The sequence below is a fragment of the Anser cygnoides genome, chromosome 36 (assembly GCF_040182565.1).
Source record: "Anser cygnoides isolate HZ-2024a breed goose chromosome 36, Taihu_goose_T2T_genome, whole genome shotgun sequence".
Taxonomy (NCBI): Eukaryota; Metazoa; Chordata; class Aves; order Anseriformes; family Anatidae; genus Anser; species Anser cygnoides.
Genome location: NC_089908.1, coordinates 1,437,381 through 1,459,693, shown reverse-complemented (window position 1 = coordinate 1,459,693; position 22,313 = coordinate 1,437,381). Strand labels below are relative to the sequence as shown.

Here is a 22,313-nt window from a genome sequence, read left to right as displayed (position 1 = left end):
CAAAAAGAAAAAAATATTTTAGTTAGGAAACAGAACAACAGGAGATCAGCAAGTTACCATCACAATGAAAAAGTGGAAAACAATTTCAAGTAAGGCCATTGAGCAGTTTGTTTTACATACCAGTGTCCATGTGGAACCACAGTACAACCCTACACAGTTTCTTATAAGCAGTCTTTGTCTTTGTAACTAAGCAAGAAAAAAAAACAACACTAAATATCTGAGCCTTACCAGCCCAGGTCAGTCCTGAAAACAAGCCAAAAGGTGTTTGCCATGTCCTGATTCATGCAGCACTATCCAGCAACTGTTGTTCAACAGGGCAAAATAGATGTGAAAAGACAAAAAGATGGTTTTTTGCTGGGTTCAGAAGCAGGCTAAAACCATTTGCCATGATGAGGAGACCTGTTCTACATGTGCCAGTGCAAAAATTTTAATTTCATCTTTCCAGAGAGAAGATTTGTTAAACACTTGCTTAACTGACACCCAAGGCTTTTTGCCTTTCTTGTCTGAATAAAACTGGTCTACCTGGGTTCTTAATATCATACTTCTTGCCACAACAAACACGTCTGAATGCTGTTTGTGTCTGTTTAATAAATCCGTGCAACTCGATGAACCAAACACAGATGGGCCAGGACAGTGAGCACTGCCTTTCCATACGCACGAGGTCAGCAGACGGCAGTGGGGCAAGACTGAGCTGAGTCAGTTGTGCAGAGGCTGCAGAGATCCCAGCACTGGATGTGACTGCTGTGCTGCCCCGCCACTCGCAGCAGCTGGAAAAACCAGCCAAGTAGGGAAAAAGGGCTGAACCTAGACGGGTTAAGTGCCAGGAATGCTCCTCTCGGAAAATGGGGCTTATGCACCATGCTCTGGGCTGCGGAGCCCAAATCCTCCCCTCAGTGTTGCTCAGCCTGCCAGGACTCCCACCGCCAACCCCAGGTGGGATCTCCAGAGAAGCACCCAGCCCAGGAGGTGGTCGTTGACCTTGTTCACAGGACAAGGTATGGGAAGGTTTTGTCCCAAGTCCCAGAAATGTAAGCAGGCAGGCAAACAAATTCAATCACGAGCAATTAAGCAGCTGGCTACAGTTTTACTTACAGACTGGCATACGCCTTTGCATTGTAACCCAGCTTTTATCGGGCCAAAGTGCCAGGGAGCCAAGAACAGAAGGTTTTCTGTTCAACTTTATGAAACAAGCTGAGCAGCTCACATGGCTTTACGTGCTGCACGTCTGCTTGTGCTACTGGCGGCATGTGGGTATGTTACAGCAGCATCAAGTCCTTCCACCGCAGGAATTTGCCCCAGCATGCTCACAAGCAAACAATTCAGGATTTGCTTAAACAATCCTAGCCCTTGGTTTAAGGTCAGTTACGTGAATGGCACTGCTCCAAGAGAGCAGGCAAACGCCTGTTATCACCACCCCGCTGCAGAAATAAGCAGCTGCTGCAGTGAGACAATGCCTGGCTCCAAAACGTGCTGCCTAGGACTGGGAGCAGAGCAGAGATTTACCAAGGGCAGGGCAGATTTACTTCACCTTAAGAACTGCATCTCATAGCTGCAGACTTCTTGGGACCACTGGGGTTTTCCCAAGCCCATTCCTGTGCTTACATGCAGTTTCAGGAGATCTAAGGCTTGAAACAGCCCAAGGACTGAGATTAAAAATACAAGAAACAACAAAACTCAGGATGGGGCTAGCTACAAGATTTCTTGACAGGAGCTACATACATGTCTTCTACACTGGTATAGTTACTAGACAGCTAAAAAACCTTGCCAGCAGTGTATGAGCATCATCTTCACACCCAATATACACGGCTAGGGGCTGAGGAAGCAGGTCCCACCCCTACCAACACAGCCCCTCTGCTCCCACATCCTGAGATGAAGCCCTCAGGGCTGGGTGAAGACCACTGGGAAAGCTGAGCCATCCAGCATCCATGGGCTCTGTGCACGACGGCCATGCAGAAGTTATAGGCCCTGGAAGATGGTTTCCAACTTCTAAATCCTGTTCTGTAGCCACAGCTCTGCAATAGAAAAGGGCAATCTGCCTGCAACAGCAAACATTAGAGAATTAATGAAACTTGGTGTTTTGCCATGGCTCCCGAGCTCTGGCACCAGAAAATGCCACTGGAGAGAAGTTAGAGAAGTCTTTTCTGCTCATGCAGAAGCAGCCGAGAGCCAAGCTTGCCTGTAACCAGCCGCATGTTCGGAGGATTCACAGGGGCACGCTATCTGTCAGTGAGCCTCTTCTAGCTAGCCTGCATGTTTAGCACGTTGAGATGCTGTGCTGGAGCAGAAAGCAAACAGAGCCTCCGTACAAAGCCTGATTTCAGAGCCACAAGCCCCTGAACTCGGAAACCCCACATTACAAGCAGGGATTTTCTAAAAAGCACCACTTTCAGGTTCCTGCACTGAGATCATTCAGAAGTTGAAAAGCGAAACCAACCGCTTTCCCAGAGCATTATAAATAGGTCCTGGAGGTTTACTCTGCGTCTCTTCTGTAACACAAGTTATCACAGGAAGTTACATAGAACCACTCTGCACTCGCTAAATGCTGTTTGAGTTTCTGGTGGGTTAAGTTAGTCAAGAAATTCCAACAAACTGCAAGACTGCTTGCACAGACTCGGCAACAGCCATGGTTACAAGTCAGGTTCCCCACACACACACACTAAAAGCCCAATTCTAAACATATTAAGGGGTGAAAATGGGACTGAAGTAGGCAATAACCACATTTTTCAAATAAAGCAGTAGCTCACAGTTCTCCCTCCTGCAGTTTCACCGATCTGAGGCAAGTTCAGCTCTGAGCTGCTTCCCGCGGCTGGCAAGCTCAGCCAGGGACTGCCGCATACTCAGTGTCAGAGCTGCAGGGCAGCTCGCTCCCAGCCTGCTTACAGCCAGATGAATTTAGGACTCCGGATTTACCTTGTTGCCATCCACACACACCTCCAAGCACCCAGCCGTTACTGCATTTACCTGTTTGACTCCTCCAGCTGAGCTTAAACTAACCAGGAATAACCCTGATTTCAGCTGCTGTCTCACCATGGCTCTTTGACACCACAGAATGCCCTTGATATGGGGAACACAGACCAATCACCCACCCGTTCCCCCTTCCCCAACTCATATGTATGGTCCCTAGAGGAAAAAAACCACTAAGTTAAAACCATGAGCTCCCCTAGTTTGCCATTCAACAGGCCAGACTGTCAGAAGATCCAGCCTTTTGCAGGCATTTACAACTACTGCACAAGAACTTCAACCCCCAAGTCGCAGCACACCACATTTTAAGGTTACTTGGACACCACACTCATTTCAGCTGTTTCCTATTTTACTGCCTTGCTCCTCGGCATTGCCAATGGTGATCGCACTTCAGATTTCAGTTTCCTTCAGTCTCCAGCTTTGGTAAGGCACAGCCCTAGTGAAATCCGTATATGCCGGAAAAATAAAATCCTACTTGATATCCATGCTATCAGCCTGAAAATGCAAAGCTAGTGTTTCTACCAACCACTGAATTAAGCCCTGATAGTCATTATGAATAATTACTGCAGCGATTCTGAGTTTCCAGAGGTCTTGCCACATACTTGAAGCAACGCTTAAGTATTAATACCATCTCCCTCTTGGTGGGAAACACTATCACGAGCAGGATTCCCTCCTAAATTCAGCTGTCTAGAAATTCAGTATTTATTCCAGCTTAGCTCTATATGACATTTTGTAGTCTGACACTGACTTATTCTACTTTTCTCATGCTGGGAAAACCCAGATGCCTTGTTTTTAAGGCAGCGATGGTAGGAACAGTGAATCCATCCTATCTATCCTCTGCAGAGAGGTGACGGGAGGGGGATAAAACGGGGAGCACCCATTTCCTGGAAAGCCACCAGTGTCACAACAACTGACGTGATTTGGGGATATCAGGGGAACCAGCAGCTTGTTACAGTGGCCAATGGAAACTGCAGCTGCTTGATGTTTCTGACAGTACTTGGTAAAGATAATTTTTATTTTATAACATCACCAGCTTAGCACAAGCCTTACGAACAGACGACAACAATGGAAACAAAAATCCTCTGAAAACCCAACAAACTGAGATAAAAAGGAAGAGTTATATATATTTTGTGCTTTTTGGTAATGTTTTTGTGATGGTCTGCTCCAAGAAGCTCAGAGCCAAGCTCCTGCAGACAGTGTACAGCTCTCACCTCCTGCAGATCACCCCCGTGCCTGGGCAGGAGTGTGAGAAACACTCTGTAGCCAATAACTTAGGCTCAGGCGAGGATCTCAGTGAAGTAGTAATTTATTCGCGATTGCAACGGCGGGCGTCCCACAAGCAGGAGCGCACCTACTAGTCACACAGTACAGTTTATATACTTTCCTTCTCGACGACTGGGACCCTCCCCTGTTTCCTCACTGAGTGGGTAATCCAGGTTCACAACCTATCTGATGCTTCACAGACAATGCATGGCCTTCAGTTGCCGGCCTGTTAAATTTCAAATTTCTTTTGACTTTTTTACTATTTGAAGTGGTAATGTTTCTTTACTTATCTGACTTGACACAGTGATCTTCACCTAATTGCTCTAAGGAGTCTGGTTGTCTGCATTTTACAAGGTCGCCTGCTAAGTTTTCTTATCACTGCAAGCATATCTCAATACCCCGTTCCTTACCTTTAAACAATGTAACTGTGATATATGGAGTAATAATTCATGTCAAGAAGATGGTTGATGTTAATAAGGGGGAGATGTAGGAGTGTGGCCATGGGGGTCGACAAGCCCCATGGTTGGTGATAACATTGGACTCTTAAGGATGAGACCATCAAGAATGTAAAGAGTTTAGAGGGAACAAAGAAGGGTGATTCAGGAGACGCCTTGCTGTCTCTCTCGGGTTGCTTGTTCTCCAGCCGTTAAGACATGGAAGTTGCTGGGTGTTTGCAGTTGCCGGGCAAAGTTGTTGATCAATGAATAGTTAGTGGAAAAGTACTGCTGGGGGGCGAATGGTATAAGAAGGGAGCCTGTCCTCGATGATGAAAACAAACGGGGACACGAACAACAGGAACAGGCTAAGAGAACAGGGACCAGGACAGGAACAGGGATATTGATCGCCTAATGAAGATGGGTTCGACCAAACTCAGCAAACCGCTCTAAGAAACTCGTATAGAAAGTCGCTGGAAATAAGGGCACCGAAGCTGGAAGGAAGCTCAAGCTGAGAGTAGCGGACCCGCACACACAACTGCCCCTTGCTGGCCGAAGGTAAGCAGTTGTGTGCTATGGGGAATCATACGTCCTTAGAAACAAAAAATGTCCTGGTAACCTTACAGCTTATTCCCTTTATTAACAATCAGACAGTTTATGATCCTGAAACATGGGACCAAATTGAGGTCAAGGTGTGGGACTCTGCTACTAAAAACGACAAGGTTGTGGCGGGATCGCTCGGCACCTGGCAAGCAATCTCTGAGGCCTTAAAGAGCCATGTGGGACCACAGTCAGAAACGTGTGCTTTGCCAGACAGTGAGGGAGCTGCGGGCTCGTTTACGGATCCACCTGCTACGCCATCGGCCCCTCCGCTGCTACAGCCAACGCAGGCCTTTGCTGTTATGCCCCCTGGTGACCTGAACGTTCCTTTTGATCCAGGCCCTATGGGCCCTGAAAAGGAGCCGGATCTGTTTCCCTTCGATCCGGGAGGAATGGGATACGTAGGGCCCGAAGGCCGAGTTGCTTAACAACTTAAAGCGAGACATATTGTTCCCGCGGCTAGCCCTGGAAGTCTCCGGTGTTTGTAATCAAGAAAAGGAATGGAAAATGAAGACTGTCACATGATCTGAGAAAAATTAATGAAGTCATGGAAGATATGGGAGCACTTCAGCTGGGATTACCATCTCCAACTATGCTCCCCCCAGTCATGGACATTAATAGTAATAGACTTAAAGGATTGTTTGTTAAACACTTGCCAGAATTCAAAAAACTTTGCCATGTTTATGGTCAAACTGATCTGATTGTACATACGTAAAGGCATACTTGGGTTTCTTATGAATATGTAAAAGCAATGTTCTATATATTTAGAAAGTTCGACGGTTGTGTGTGCGTGTTGGTAGAGCGTAGACTCCCCACGCATCCACCATTGTTTACGTGGCTTTTATAAATATTAATACATTCAGATTGAGTTGTATCTTCATTTACAACAGTAACACTGCAAAAACAACATTTTTATTCCCACAATTCCACCCTTCTCTTCTTTATAAATTGTTGATTTTTGCAAAACTTTTCTCTAAGGTGTAATTTGGTAGATATGTTCCTCTTCTTCACTTTCTCTGCTTTCCATCTCCTCTAATATCATCATCTTATCTGAGTAAGGTGGTGGCTCCATGGTCATTTGTTTCAGTAGTGCAGTTTCAATTAACCACTGCACTACCCCTGTGTAAGAGGACTAGTACAACAACCAATGGCTGTCAGAACTCCTGCTACTACAATCAAGGATGCAAATATGGACACTACCATCCCTTTCCATTTACCAAGATTCCAACGCTTGGATGATGGAAGTGCCTGTTCCTAAGGTTTCTGCCAATTCACTGGCAAGGGTGGTAAGCCCTTGCAATGCTCTAGTTACTGTGCCATCCGGGGCAGTATTGTTGGGTATAAAAGTGCAACAATGGTTGCTCAGTATCACACACACACACCTCCTTTCTCCGCAAGCATCATATCTAATGCTATTCTGCTTTCCCAAGCCATTTTGCTGGTGGCATCTAGTTGTTCAGCGATTCCTCTTATCGCATCCCTTGTATAATTTATGAATCTCTGCTGATTATAATAGATATAAGTAATCCAATCCACGTTCTTATTGATTGTTACCCACCAGAACAGTGACTCAAACCCTGCAGCAGTTTGATTCCTGGCTTCCTGTTCATCGGGAACTCCTCTAGGCACCCCAATAGAATCTATGTACGCTCTATCATCAAATGATACTCCTAAGCTTCTTTTACTTCTTCTGGGTATTTGTGATGTTTCTCTTTCAAATGCCAGGGTGAAGGGTATAGCTAATTGAACAAGTGCACAAGTGCCTCCCCAGTTAGATGGCAGGGTGGACCGTAAGATCTTCCCTCCACAGTACCACCAGAGATCTGCCCTGGGGATCTCAAGTCTTGAGCAGTTTCCCATCAAGTCCTCGGTAGCATTCAAGGTCCTCGTGCACAAGGCAAATTCTCCCAGATGCTGGGTAGCACTCACACCCTGCCGTGAGAGGCAAGCTGTATGGTTACCTATAGCTGTGGAGAATGCAGGAGGAACCCTGATATTGCTATCACGCAAGGAAGGGAATAGCAAAGAGAGAGACTTACAGGCCTCATTTCCCCAGGCAGTCTTCTCTTGGTACAATGCAATCATGCATCGCATCCCCTGGGAGTCCTTGGTCCACCCCAATGGGCAGGGCACTATCTGGGCAATCGGTCATCCCGAGGCACAAGCATAGCAATCGCTATGGTTGAGACTCTGGACAGTATATTTGACCCATTCTATCCAGGCATTCACATCCCCATGCCCTGTTTCAATCTCAAATGTTTGAACTGCCGCATTTCAAAGAGGGCCTCCTGTTTTCTCTCCTGTTTTCTCCTTGAGTTTCTCCCTTTCTCTGATGGCAAAAGAAGATCGTTTCCATACAGCTATTATCAATCTGGCTGTTGGGTCTCTACCAGTTATTTGTTCCCTCTGCTCAACTGTCCTTGGGCATTTAAATCTCCACAAGCTAACACCTCACAAGCATCAAACGTGACAGATTGTGGTACATAACCCTCTGTCACAGTCACCCATATTTTTATGGGGTATCCCATCTTACTATTATCTGGTCATGCCTTTTCCAAGTTGCCAATTGACCAAGGCCTTCTCTGAGGCCTACAATCACTAGAAACAAAATTAATAGTCGATTTTTCCCTGTCATTATTTTTAACCCTTAGGTTTTCAAATAATTATCAATACAAAGAATAAGATATATGTACACTACTACTAGAACAAAACCCCCTAGGGAGCACTTTGATTTGCTATAGGCCGGTCCTTTCTCTCAATCGCAATTCACACTCATTAGTTACGTGTGAAAATAAAAGGTTAATTTACAATTGTAAGCTTTTATCCTGCTCAGAGTGCACTATGAGATTTTTCTCTTCAATTTCAACTTCCAACAAGCCTTCTGTAGGAACAGCTTCCCAGGTACTAGGGTCGACGGGTGCTTTCACTCAAGCATAGTGAGTCCAACCTTTTTCCGCAGTTCCTATGGCTGTTTCACTGGTTAGTAGTATTTGGAATGGTCCTTCCCATTCAGGCGGGAGCTTTGATTCTTTCAAGGTCCAAATCAGGACCCAATTTCCTAGGTCGATGGTGGTGAATGGAGAATTCCAAAGGTGGGGTTTGAGCCAGCAACCCACGGGTCCTGAGAGATGACAAAGAAGAGGACAACCCCAGAATACAGTTCTTAAGAAAACTCTCTTGTTTCGAATTGTGGTATCTCATCCCTTCTGCCCAGATAGGGCAATCCGAACAGCATCTCATACGGTGAAATTCCCATATCCTTTCTTGGTGCTGTCTGAACCTGTAGGAGTGCTAAAGGTAAGCATTTTACCCAAGGAAGTTGGGTTTCTAACACTAATTTAATTAATTGCTTCTTTAATGTCTGGTTCATTCACTCCACCTCCCCAGAAGAGGAGGGGTGCCAGGGGGTGTGAAAATTCCACTCAGTCTCTAAGGCCTGCATTAACCCTTGCAGTACTTGTGAAGGGAAATGACTTCCTTGATCTGAATCAATGTTTTCAGCTATCCCATATCTAGGGACTGTTTGCTCCAGTGATACCTTAGCCACCGTGTTTGCAGTGGCAGATACCGAGGGGAAAGCTTACACCCATCCAGTCACGTGGTCAACTAGGACAAACAAGTACTTAAATCTCCCTCCTTTAGGTAACTCAGTAAAGTCTACCTGTATACTTGGGAAAGGTCGAATCCCTGGCTCCCGTCCCCCTCTAGGTTAGTTACAAATGACCTTTTTATTTGCCTTTTGACATATGGTACATCCTCTGCATATTTGCTTCACTGAAGTGTATATTCCTACACAGACATACTGTCTTAGCACAACATCACACATTGCTTGCACCTCCCAATGACTCTCTTGATGTAAAACATATTTGCCTCATTGGTGCTTTATTCAGCATTTCTCTCCCATCAGGGAGTATCCCTTTTCCCTCAGACTTCATGGCTCCTGATTCCTTAAAAAAATCTCCCTCTTAAAACTTTTTAGTTCTTTCTTAGTTTTCAACAATTCCCTGAATCCTCTCTGGATTTATTTTTGGTTTTCCCCCAGACATTAGATGCCTTAAATACCTGACTTCTCTTTCTACGTATTGTAATTTATTTTTCAACACTCCCAAGCCCTGCTTTCCCAGAAAGTTGAATGGCTTGTTAGTGGCTTCCTTCACAACTGTTTTCTCCTGTCCTGACAATAAACGATCATACACATTTTGTAACAGGAATTCCTCCTCGGGAGGTTGGAATTGCTCCAAAATCTGTTCTAAAACTTTGCCCAAATTAATCGGTGGCCCTGTAAACCCCTGAGGTAAAACTGTCCATCTGTATTGTTGCTTCCGCCCCCACTTCAGAGTCTTTCCAGTCAGAGGGGAATATATCTTTGCTCTCAGGGCCTGAGAGCACCCCATTAATACCACTGTTATTCCAGTCTAACAATTTACTATTTGAATGCCCAATTTCATCATCAAATCCCTTCCCAACAAGTTAGTCCCTGCCTCGGGTACATACAATAATTGCCCAGAGATCATTTTATCCCCTAGTCTCAGCTTGGTATCCCCCAAAGGTGGCACTGTTATCCCAGCCCCTTCTACCCCCATCACATTTAGGGTTTCATTAGTTAATTTAATCCCTGATACTTTACAGGCCAGTAATGACCTAGCTGCCCCAGTGTATTGGGTTCACCGCTGCCCAGAGCCAAGCCAAGCCATGAGCAACACAGTCTGTGCCTCTGTGAGAGCACATCCTTTAAAACAAAAACAAACAAACAAAAACCTGCTGCTCAACAGCAGCTGGGAGAGCGAGGAGTGAGAAACCTCCCCGCAGACACCAAAGTCAGCACAGAAGGAGGGGGTGGAGGCGCTCCAGGCGCCGGAGCCCAAGCCCCCTTGACTTGCAGAAAACGGACTCCACAATCAGTAAGATTGTAAAGTAGGTATGTTTATTCAGCGCTGGGCAGCACGGGGGGTAGTCCCGCCAAAGTCGTGCACGCCTGACAGGGCAACTTGACTTGGTTATATGCAGTAAAGAGTTACATATGCATGAAGTTTCACAATACGCCTATACATATTCAAAACCTGTCCCCACTTCCTATTAAAATTAGTTCCAAGGAGTCATTTCCATAAACTCCTCCTATCTGCACTTGCGCAGTGTATCCTGGTGGTGGTCATCGGGGGTCGTGGGGATGAAGATTGACGACTCTTCCTCATCACCACTAGTTGACCTCTTGTCTCTGCGCAGACTCAGTTGCTTCTTGGGTCTTGTCCATCCACAGGACCAGTTTCTAAAGATAGGCTCACAGTCTTATTAAGAGACTGACCTTGGTAAAGGGGCCCAAGGCTTCTTGCTTTAATTAATTTGCACAAGCACCATAGTTAGTAAAGACACTAAGTAGGATCCTAGTTTCATGCCGTCAGCACTCTATCTCTACTTGATAAGATTCCCCTAACTCCCTCTCTCAGTCCCCCCTTTTCTAAAAAGTTAGTAAATTCTCTAAAAGTTAGTAAATTATTATATTCTCCTAACTCCCTCTCTCAGTCCCCCCTTTTCTAAAATGTTAGTAAATTCTTTTACTATTTCTAGGTTCAATATAGTGTTTCTCTATCTAACACTCCTTCAAAGTATCTGTTAGACTCCAGTTTCCGTCTGAGTTGGTTCTTTTTCCACTCGCTGTAGGGGTTTCCCGTACTCTTAAAACACCATAAGGTACATCGGATCACTACACAAAGAACCATGAACAAAACCACGACCACGATTACTGTGATAAACAACTGTTTCAGCCAGGTTAGGTTTGGCAACCAGGAAGTCAATTTTTCCACCAAGTCTGTAAATCCCCAGGACGTGTCATCCTGAGCTACTGCACGCAAAATTTTATTCCTTTCCCAAATCTTCTCCAGGTCAGTCTCAATCTGTTTTTGTTTGTTAACATATACACAGCAAGTTTGGTTTATGACTGTACACAGTCCTCCCTCCTTGGCTAAAAGCATATCTAATCCCATCCTATTCTGAAGTACTACTTTGTGTAGGGAGGAAATTTCTTCCTGTAATGCCGAAAGAACATCAGCTGTGGTATTTTCAATAATTTCTAATGTGGCCGAGATATTATAGCTTTTTCTATTTCACTTATTCCCAGGGATGGAATCAACCACCTTACAAAACTATGGAATCCCATGGGTCTCATCACGAGGGGGTTATTCGGAACAGTACGTGTTTGTCTCCATAAGGTCTGGACTATTCCCGGAGGTGGTTTAGTGAATATACCCCCTCGAGGGCTAAGATAGCCCCCGATACAATGACCCTTCCAATTTAAGGGTAAGCTTTTCCTAGCACGCCCATCTCCACATAGCGAATAGAATCCTTTTTGTAGCTTGCAAATTTGCATGAGAGAATTGAGGCCGTGAGATCCTGAGTTCGTATCCTTTTTATCAGCACATATTGTGACACCTACACCATAATCTCTAATTTTAGTAAGATTAAAAGTTCCTACATATTCTGCCATATTACAGTTGTCAGGTTCCTGGGCTAAATAACTAAGTGGACCTGTACCTACGCATGAGGTTTTATCATTTAAGCATCTCGTGTATACGTTAACATTTTCGTGTGGGAGTAGTTCAAATCTCTCCCCTAGATGTTCACGATCATCCTTGCCAAATGGACATGTTCCATTTCTTGGGTGTGCAAAGGTCAATGTCCAATTCATACTGGGTATGCCCCATACGGGGAATTCTAGGTTGCCTTTAGGCAGCACTGTGCACACCCAACAGTCAGAAAGGTTGAAACTATCACTCACTGCCTGGGTGAGTTTCACACAGGTATTGTGCACCCACTGTTCAGTTTCCTTGACCAATGATACCATTAAGACTGTGAGAAATGTAACCTTCCAGGTTGCACCTGAGTAACCTTCCATGGGGTCTTGGGTGCCTTTTTCACACTGTTGTGATAGATCCAGGCATTCTGCTCCTTGATTCTTGTCACTGTGACCTGGAACAGTCCTTCCCGGTGTGGTTTCAAGGTCTTCTCTGCAAGAGACTTTACATACACATAATCTCCAGGTTGTATATTTTGCACCAGTCCATCTACCCCAAGTCCCACTCACATGCTGTCCAATTTCATCGAGCTGTTTACCTAAGGCCACCATATAGGAGGTCATAATTTCATCCGCAGCTTGCATGGATATCCCTCTTTGTATTCCATAGGGTCGTCCATATAAGATTTCAAAGGGGCTTAACCCTTCCTTTGCCCTTGGTATACGCAAAAGGGCTAAAGGAAGAGACTGAGGCCAGACCAAATTTGCATCTTGTCCCAGTTTCACAATTTGCTGTTTGATTAAGTGGTTCATTTTTTCTACTTGGCCACTCGACTGAGGGCGATATGAAGTTGCCAGTCTGTACCCAAATGGCAGCTAATTTCTTGTACCACTCTTGAGATAAAGTGTGGTCCCCTGTCAGAGGATATAGTTGCTGGAACTCCAAAATGTGGTATTATTTCTTGTATCTTAATTACCTCCCGAGCCTTGGCTGTTCTAGTTGGGAATGCTTCTGGCCATCCTGAAAAGGTGTCAGTTAATACCGATAAATACTGATACCCCCCTTTTCTTGGGAGTTCAAAAAAATAATTTGCCACTCTTTGGAGCTTGATTACTTTTATACCTGTCTAACAATGGTATACAAATCAGGCCCTATCCATTTTCTATTTAAAAACTCTTATGCTACTTCAGCTCCCCAGCATGCTTTATTATGTTCTACAATTACCGTTCAATTTAATATGATATCACAATTCTCCCATCATTTATTTACATTAAACCTGCAGGTAACATTTTCCATTTACATCTTAGAATATTCTACTTCATTTTCTGAAGCTTTTGTTAATGCCTGATTTTCTGTTCTTGGTACTAGTGCCAAAATTTGACTCTCAGGGGCCCGTTCTGCCACCCCTTTGGCTCCTGCATCAGCCAATCTATTTCCCTCTTCAATATCAGTATCCCCTAGTTGATGTCCTTTAATGTCAACTTTAGTAGGCAGGTATACTGCTTGGAGTAATTTCAGTATCTCTTCTGCATGTTTAATTGAGGAAGATAAAAGTCCTCTCTCTCCTTCCAAATTGCCCTGTGTGCATGCATGTCCTGGTTCCAGTTAGGACAGAGTTAAGTAGCTCATAGTAGCTGGTAGGGTGCTATGTTTTGGATTAGGATGAGAAGAGCGCTGATAACATGCTGATGTTTTAATTGTTGCAGAGCAGTGTTTACACCGGGCCAAGGACTTTTCGGCTTCTTGCTCTGTCCTGCCAGCGAGCAGGCTGGGGGTGCAGCAGGAGCTGGGAGGGGACAGACCCAGGACAGCTGACCCAAACTGGCCAAAGGGGTATTCCATACCATCTGACGTCATGCTGAACAATATATAGGAGTGGCTGGCCGGGGTGGGGGGCCGGCTGCTCGGGGATAGGCTGGGCATCGGTCAGCGGGTGGTGAGCAATTGCATTGTGCATCACTTGTTTTCTTACACATTATTATTGTTAATACTATTACCATTATCACTATTATTATTATTATTGTTATTATTATTTTCCTGTCTTAATAAACTGTCTTTATCTCAACTCACCGGCTTCACTTTCCCGTTTCTCTCCCCCATCCCAGAGAGGGAGGGGGGAGGGTGAGCGAACGGCTGTGTGGTGTTTAGCTGCCGGCCGGGTTAAACCACAACAGCCCTTTTGGCGCCCAACGTGGGGCCCGAAGGGTTGAGATATCGACAAATCTGACCAGAGTGTGTTAAACTAAAATTGGTATAAGTATTGGACCTGCTTAATAGTTGCTAGTCACGATGTTGATTGCCTTAATCTCCAGTCTGCTGTACCTGTATTCCAAATTGAGTTTTATGGTGCGTTACTTTCTGTATGTGCTCCCTGTTGCACTGTTTATCCTTTCCGGGCCCTGGTTTAAGATTGTTATGGTACTGTGCGGTGTAACAATGGCTTATGAAATGATGAGATATCTGGTCACGACTTTAACCTGGTATTTGTACTCAGCACTGACGTCGACTCTATACTTTGGAACCCATATCTCGGAAACTATTAGCAATTACACCTATTGCCTGTTTTCGTTAGGGAGCCAATCTGTGAAGGGGACAGGGGAAGACATGTTTCCCTACCTGTTCACTCTCCCTTTCTCCTTCACCACCACCCTCTTATCCCCCGAGTTAGTTACGGTGGTTCTCCGAGATGTTGAATATCCTTGGGATACTCAGACCAGCCTGCTCTTGTTGTTATGTCTCCTGAATGCGCTTCAGATTTTGTGGAGGGTTAAACAACTACTTAGGAATCTCATCCGGAGATCTGTCTTGAGGCGGGATAGTTGCGAGTGGCAGGGAGTGTGGGAGGATATGGGCAGGTTTCTAGAGCAGTGGGCACCTCCAGTGTTTTGGACATTCACCCCTGAACAACTGCAAAATCCTAAAAAGCTGGCAGAATGCTTGAAAAAAAGGTGTCATGACTCTGGCAGTTCCAAAGTGACACAAATCACTGTAGCGTGCTGGGCTCTGGCCTATGCCTATCGAGCTGCAATTGATGCTACTAGCAACCTAGCGACAGACCCTGCAGCCGCTCCAGCTCCAGCTCCTGCAGCCGCTCCGGCTCCTGTGGCTGGGTCAGAGAAACGAGCTGTAGCAGTGCAAGTTGACCCCGCAGAGGGTATTCCAACCCCTGTGGCAGACCCTGTGTCTGGGTCAGAGAAACGAGCTGTAGCAGTGCAAGTTGACCCCGCAGAGGGTATTCCAACCCCTGTGGCAGACCCTGTGTCTGGGTCAGAGAAACGAGCTGTAGCAGTGCAAGTTGCCCCTGTAGACAAGGTGAAAAAATGGTATAGAGGCTCAGGTCGTTTAAAACGCAGACAGTCTTCTGCTAAGTCTGGGCGTAGTGAAGACGAGGCTGGGCCATCAAAGGTGCAGGAGACTGAAGATGAGGATGAGGATGGCGAAAAATCAACAGTAACTACCCGGACTCCATACCAGCCATCAAAGGTGCAGGAGACTGAAGATGAGGATGAGGATGTCGGAAAATCAACAGTAACTACCCGGACTCTACACCGGCCATCAAAGGTGCAGAAGACTGAAGATGAGGATGAGGATGTCGAAAAATCAACAGTAATTACCCGGACTCTATACCAGCGTGAGCTACGAGATGTGCGAAAAGATTTTGGTCGCTGTATAGGCGAGCAGCTTGTCACCTGGCTGCTCCGGTGCTGGGACACGGGAGCCAATTATGTGGAATTAGAGGGCAAGGAAGCCAGGCGGCTGGGATCCCTTGCTAGGGACGCATGCATTGACAAAGCAATTGGAGATGGAGCACGATCTCGCAGCCTCTGGAGGCGTCTCCTGTCAGCTGTGAAGGAAAGGTATCTCTTCAAGGAAGAACTTGTATGTTTACCAAGCAAATGGACCACCATGGAGAAGGGAATTCAGTACCTGAGGGAATTGGCCGTACGGGAAGTAATTTATAAGGACCTAGACGACGCACAAACATCCGCAGATCCAGATGCAGTCCGGTGTACACTACCCATGTGGCGGAAGTTTGTACAGAGTGCCCCATCATCATATGCCAGCTCATTGGCAATGCTAGCCTGGAAAACGGAGGAGAATCCCACAGTGAATGAAGTGACTAAAATACTCCGGCAGTACGAAGGAAATCTCTCCTCTTCCCTAAAGGCCTGTGTCTCAGCTGTGGAGAAACTCTCTGAAGAGGTCCACCAACTTAAAGAGAATTTATCTTCCCCTCCACCTGAACGAACCAGTGTCCACCAGCTAAAAGAGAATGCTTTGGAGAAACTTTCTGAAAAGATCCACCAACTTGAAGAAAGATTATCTTCCCCTTCACCTGAACGAACCAGTGTCCACCAGCTAAAAGAGAATGCTTTGGAGAAACTTTCTGAAAAGATCCACCAACTTGAAGAAAGATTATCTTCCCCTTCACCTGAACGAACCAGTGTCCACCAGCTAAAAGAGAATACCTTGGAGAAACTTTCTGAAGAGATCCACCAACTTAAAGAGAGTTTATTTTCCTCCCCACCTGTACAAACCAGTGTCTCAGCTATTAGGGGTAAACGTTCATCTATGCAAGGAAGACAATATGGTGGGCACACACACCGCGCCACCCTGTGGTTTTACCTACGTGACCATGGAGAGGACATGAGAAAATGGGATGGAAAATCTACTGCGACCCTAGAGGCACGGGTACGTGAATTGCAAAGGAAAACAATTGGGAAAAAGGAGTTCTCTGAAAGGTTTGCTGCTCCAACTTCCAGCAGGCAGTCCTTTAAACACAGAAATGAAGATTCTGACCAGGACTAGAGGGGCCCTGCCTCCAGCCAGGGGGAGGAAAGGGACAATCGAGTTTATTGGACTGTGTGGATTCGATGGCCTGGCACGTCAGACGCACAGAAGTATAAGGCTTTGGTAGACACCGGTGCACAATGTACTCTAATGCCATCAAGCTATAAAGGGCCAGAGCCCATCTGTATTTATGGTGTGACGGGGGGATCCCAGCAGTTAACTGTATTGGAGGCTGAAGTGAGTCTAACCGGTAATGAGTGGCAAAAGCACCGTATTGTGACTGGCCCAGATGCTCCGTGCATCCTTGGCATAGACTATCTTAGAAGAGGATATTTCAAGGACCCAAAAGGGTTCCGCTGGGCTTTTGGCATAGCTGCTTTGGAGACAGAGGACATTAAACAGTTGTCTACCTTGCCTGGTCTCTCAGAGGACCCTTCTGTTGTGGGGTTGCTGAGGGTTGAAGAACAGCAAGTGCCGATCGCTACCACAACTGTGCACCGGCGGCAATATCGCACCAACCGAGACTCCCTGAGTCCCATCCATAAGCTAATTCGTCAACTGGAGAGCCAAGGAGTGATCAGCAAGACTCATTCACCTTTTAATAGTCCCATATGGCCAGTGCGAAAGTCTAATGGTGAGTGGAGACTAACAGTGGACTATCGTGGCCTGAACGAAGTCACGCCACCACTGAGTGCTGCAGTGCCGGACATGCTAGAACTCCAGTATGAACTGGAATCAAAGGCAGCCAAGTGGTATGCCACAATTGATATCGCTAATGCATTTTTCTCCATCCCTCTAGCAGCACAGTGCAGGCCACAGTTTGCTTTCACTTGGAGGGGAGTCCAATATACTTGGAATCGGCTGCCCCAGGGGTGGAAACACAGCCCTACCATTTGCCATGGACTGATCCAGTCTGCGCTGGAGCAGGGGGAAGCTCCTGAACACCTGCAGTACATCGATGACATCATTGTGTGGGGTGACACTGCAGAAGAAGTTTTCGAGAAAGGGAAGAAAATAGTCCAAATCCTTCTGAAGGCTGGTTTTGCCATAAAACAGAATAAAGTTAAAGGACCTGCACGAGAGATCCAGTTTTTAGGAATAAAATGGCAAGATGGACGCCGTCAAATCCCAATGGATGTGATCAACAAAATAACAGCTATGTCTCCACCAACTAGCAAAAAAGAAACACAAACTTTCCTAGGTGTCGTGGGGTTTTGGAGAATGCATATTCCAAATTACAGTCTGATTGTAAACCCGCTCTACCAAGTAACCCGTAAGAAGAATGCTTTTGAATGGGGCCCTGAGCAACGACAAGCCTTTGAACAAATTAAGCAGGAAATAGTTCATGCAGTAGCCCTCGGGCCAGTCCGAACAGGACCAGATGTAAAGAATGTGCTCTACACCGCAGCCGGAGAGAATGGTCCCACCTGGAGCCTCTGGCAGAAAGAACCTGGGGAAACTCGAGGTCGACCCCTGGGGTTTTGGAGTCGGGGATACAGAGGATCTGAAGCCCGCTATACTCCAACTGAAAAGGAGATATTGGCAGCATATGAAGGAGTTCGATCTGCTTCGGAAGTGGTCGGTACTGAAGCGCAGCTCCTCCTGGCACCCCGACTGCCGGTACTAGGCTGGATGTTCAAAGGAAGGGTCCCCTCTACGCATCATGCAACTGATGCTACATGGAGCAAGTGGGTTGCACTGATTACTCAGCGGGCTCGAATAGGAAACCCCAGTCGCCCAGGAATCTTGGAGGTGATTATGGACTGGCCAGAAGGCAAATACTTTGGGATATCACCAGAGGAGGAGGTGGTTCGTGCTGAAGAAGCCCCCCTGTACAACAAGCTACCAGAAAATGAGAAGAAATATGCCTTGTTCACTGACGGGTCCTGTCGTATTGTGGGAAAGCATCGGAGATGGAAAGCTGCTGTATGGAGTCCTACACGACGAGTTGCAGAAGCTGCTGAGGGAGAAGGTGAATCGAGTCAGTTTGCAGAAGTAAAAGCCATTCAGCTGGCTTTAGATATTGCTGAACGAGAAAAGTGGCCAGTTCTCTATCTCTATACTGATTCATGGATGGTAGCAAATGCCCTGTGGGGGTGGTTACAGCAATGGAAGCAGAACAACTGGCAGCGCAGGGGCAAGCCCATCTGGGCTGCGGCATTGTGGCAAGATATTGCTGCCCGGGTAGAGAACCTGGTTGTAAAGGTACGCCATGTAGATGCTCATGTGCCCAAGAATCGGGCTACTGAAGAACACCAAAACAACCAGCAGGTGGATCAGGCTGCTAAGATTGAAGTGGCTCAGGTGGACCTGGACTGGCAACATAAAGGTGAATTATTTATAGCCCGATGGGCCCATGACACCTCAGGCCATCAAGGTAGAGATGCAACCTACAGATGGGCTCGTGATCGAGGGGTGGACCTGACCATGGACACTATAGCACAGGTTATTCATGACTGTGAAACATGTGCTGCAATCAAGCAAGCCAAACGGTCAAAACCTCTTTGGTATGGAGGACGATGGCTGAAATATAAATATGGAGAGGCCTGGCAGATTGATTACATCACACTCCCTCAAACCCGCAACGGCAAGCGCCACGTACTTACAATGGTGGAAGCAACCACCGGATGGCTGGAAACATATCCTGTGCCCCATGCCACCGCCCGGAACACTATCCTGGGCCTTGAAAAGCAAGTCTTATGGCGACATGGCACCCCAGAGAGAATTGAGTCAGACAACGGGACTCATTTCCGAAACAACCTTATAGACACTTGGGCCAAAGAACATGGTATTGAGTGGGTGTATCACATCCCCTATCATGCACCAGCCTCTGGAAAAGTTGAACGATACAATGGACTGTTGAAGACTACACTGAAAGCAATGGGTGCTGGGACATTCAAAAATTGGGATACACATTTGGCAAAGGCCACCTGGTTAGTCAATACCAGGGGATCTGCCAACCGAGCTGGACCTGCCCAATCAAACCTGTTACGCACTGTAGAAGGGGATAAAGTTCCTGTAGTGCACGTAAGAAACATGCTGGGTAAAACAGTCTGGGCTACTCCTGCCTCAGGAAAAGGCAAACCCATTCGTGGAATTGCTTTTGCTCAGGGACCTGGATGCACTTGGTGGGTAATGCAAAAGAATGGGGAGGTCCGGTGTGTACCTCAAGGGGATTTGATACTGGGTGAGAATAGCCCATGAGTTGAATTGTAGTATGTTAATTATTATATAATAATGTATGTCATCACTACCATGATTGCTATATATCATAGATGAAAATGGTGATTAATTAGAATGTATTGGACAGAGTGTAACCTGAGCATGACATAAATGGTATGGAATAAGGGGTGGATAGCTGTCCTGGTTCCAGTTAGGACAGAGTTAAGTAGCTCATAGTAGCTGGTAGGGTGCTATGTTTTGGATTAGGATGAGAAGAGCGCTGATAACATGCTGATGTTTTAATTGTTGCAGAGCAGTGTTTACACCGGGCCAAGGACTTTTCGGCTTCTTGCTCTGTCCTGCCAGCGAGCAGGCTGGGGGTGCAGCAGGAGCTGGGAGGGGACAGACCCAGGACAGCTGACCCAAACTGGCCAAAGGGGTATTCCATACCATCTGACGTCATGCTAAACAATATATAGGGGTGGCTGGCTGGGGTGGGGGGCCGGCTGCTCGGGGATAGGCTGGGCATCGGTCAGCGGGTGGTGAGCAATTGCATTGTGCATCACTTGTTTTCTTACACATTATTATTGTTAATACTATTACCATTATCACTATTATTATTATTATTGTTATTATTATTTTCCTGTCTTAATAAACTGTCTTTATCTCAACTCACCGGCTTCACTTTCCCGTTTCTCTCCCCCATCCCAGAGAGGGAGGGGGGAGGGTGAGCGAACGGCTGTGTGGTGTTCAGCTGCCAGCCGGGTTAAACCACAACAATGCACCACACCAAAGGCATATTTCAAATCTGTCCAAATGTTTGCCAGCTCAAAAGCTCTTATCAAGGTGATGATATCCACCTTTTGGGCTGATGTTTGTTACCGCATATCCTGTGAGGCGAAGTCCATGGCGGACGAAGCTGCTGCCATCTGTATACCAATCCTCCGCATCTTCTAGGGGTGTATCCTTTAGGTCTGGTCAGCTGGAGTATACAGTGTCCATGGTCTTGATGCAATCATGAATGGGTAATCTGGAAACTCTGTTACTAAGGAAAGAGGCTGGGTTCACAGTATTAGTGGCAAAAAAAAAATTAGTAAACTAACAGTCCATTATACACATTCCTTTTCTTCTTCGTATTGCAACAGTGTCCCCTTTTCCCGAAGGGGACTTTCAAGCTTCAAGATCACAGGCTAGTTGTTTCCCGAATATGGTGGGGCTATTCTTGAACCCCTGTGGTAACGCTGTCCAAGTAAGCTGAGTTTTCCATCCTCTATTAGGATTTTTCCCATTCAAAGGCAAAGAGTTTCTGGCTTTCAGTTGCCACGGGCAGGCAGAAAAAGGCACCCTTTAAATCTAGTACCAAGAACCAAACTTGACTGTTTTTCTCAGTTTGTAATTCCAATCATTTTTACCAATTTAAATTTCAAGCATTGCAAAAAAAACCCGCCTTTTCCTGTTGGCCAGTTGCTCCTATTACATTTACAGCCTAATTAACACAGAGAAAGAAGCTCCCATAACCAACAAAAATTCAAGCCTCTGTCTTCGTTTCCTAGCTTTATTTCAACTAGTGGACCTGCTAGGGTAGATGCCCCAGGTCCCCGTCATTCCTGACTGTTGTAAGTTTGTCCTGCAGCCTAAGACAATTTCTTTCTGATATCAGGGGCTGATTGCCCTGGAAAGAGGCTAGCCAGTTGCCTCTGTTGTATTTTTTTTTTTCATTGCATTTCAAAGTTGGTCCAGAAATTCAAAAATTCCATAAATTCCATAGGGGTTTCTTTTGGACCTTGTTGGAACAGATTCTCAATTCCCAATAGCCAATTTAACCAGATTTTGGTATTTACATAATTTCCGGGGTGATTAGGGTCTCAGTGAGGGGGTCGGTCAGGGGAATGCAATCGTTGACAGTTCCCTGAGCGGTCCCATTGGCAATCTGAGCTCACACAGGAACTCAGGTTGTTTCAAGAGTTAGCTGCTTTTCTGTTTCCACGACAACTCTCTCGGACCCATCACGGTCCCCCTGCCCCAGAGGGCTCGCACCCGCGATTTAGAGATCTCAGCCTCGGGTTGAGGCGGAACTATTAGCATTCCTACATCCTCTTTCCCTGCTCATTCAGCATCAAACAGCTCTGTTAAATACTACATACCACACAGCCTTTAACACCTCCAACACCCCTTTTAACACTTCCTTTATCTTTCTCCAGCCCGTACTTTTCTAATGCCAACACCAAAGGCTCAGTCAGGGGCCAACTTAATTCCAAACCTTTTCCCTGCAACATGCTGAAACAACATATCACTATACAACATTTCATCCTATTTTCCTTCTCTCCTCAAAAACATTAATTGCAAGACACTGTTATAGTCGATTGATCCATAAAGTGGCCATTTAGTTTATATAGTGGCCACCATTGATTGCAATACTTAGTGAAAGTCCTCTTGCTTTCTGTGCCCCCATTTCTAACAATATCCTTCCAATGTGCCAATATGCACCCAAGGAGGCTTTTTTTTTTTTAGGACGTCTTTTTTTTTTTGGATTTTCCCCTTTTCCTTGATTTCCCATTCCCTTTTATTTATTTATATTACTTACTGTCCCTTG

The 22,313-nt window shown here is 46.0% G+C and overlaps 2 protein-coding genes across 2 annotated transcripts in view; both read right to left on the bottom strand.

Moving 5' to 3' along the window:
• UBE2R2 (ubiquitin conjugating enzyme E2 R2) overlaps window positions 1-22,313 on the bottom strand; it is a 71,574-nt gene that overhangs the window by 13,174 nt on the left and 36,087 nt on the right. The gene's annotated exons all lie outside the window — the stretch shown is intronic.
• Window positions 5-13,603, bottom strand: LOC136788417 (uncharacterized). Its single transcript, XM_066986940.1, is given in 2 exon segments — window positions 5-11,346; window positions 11,349-13,603. Coding segments are annotated over 2 exon segments (1,752 nt in total). The 5' UTR covers window positions 12,580-13,603; the 3' UTR covers window positions 5-10,825.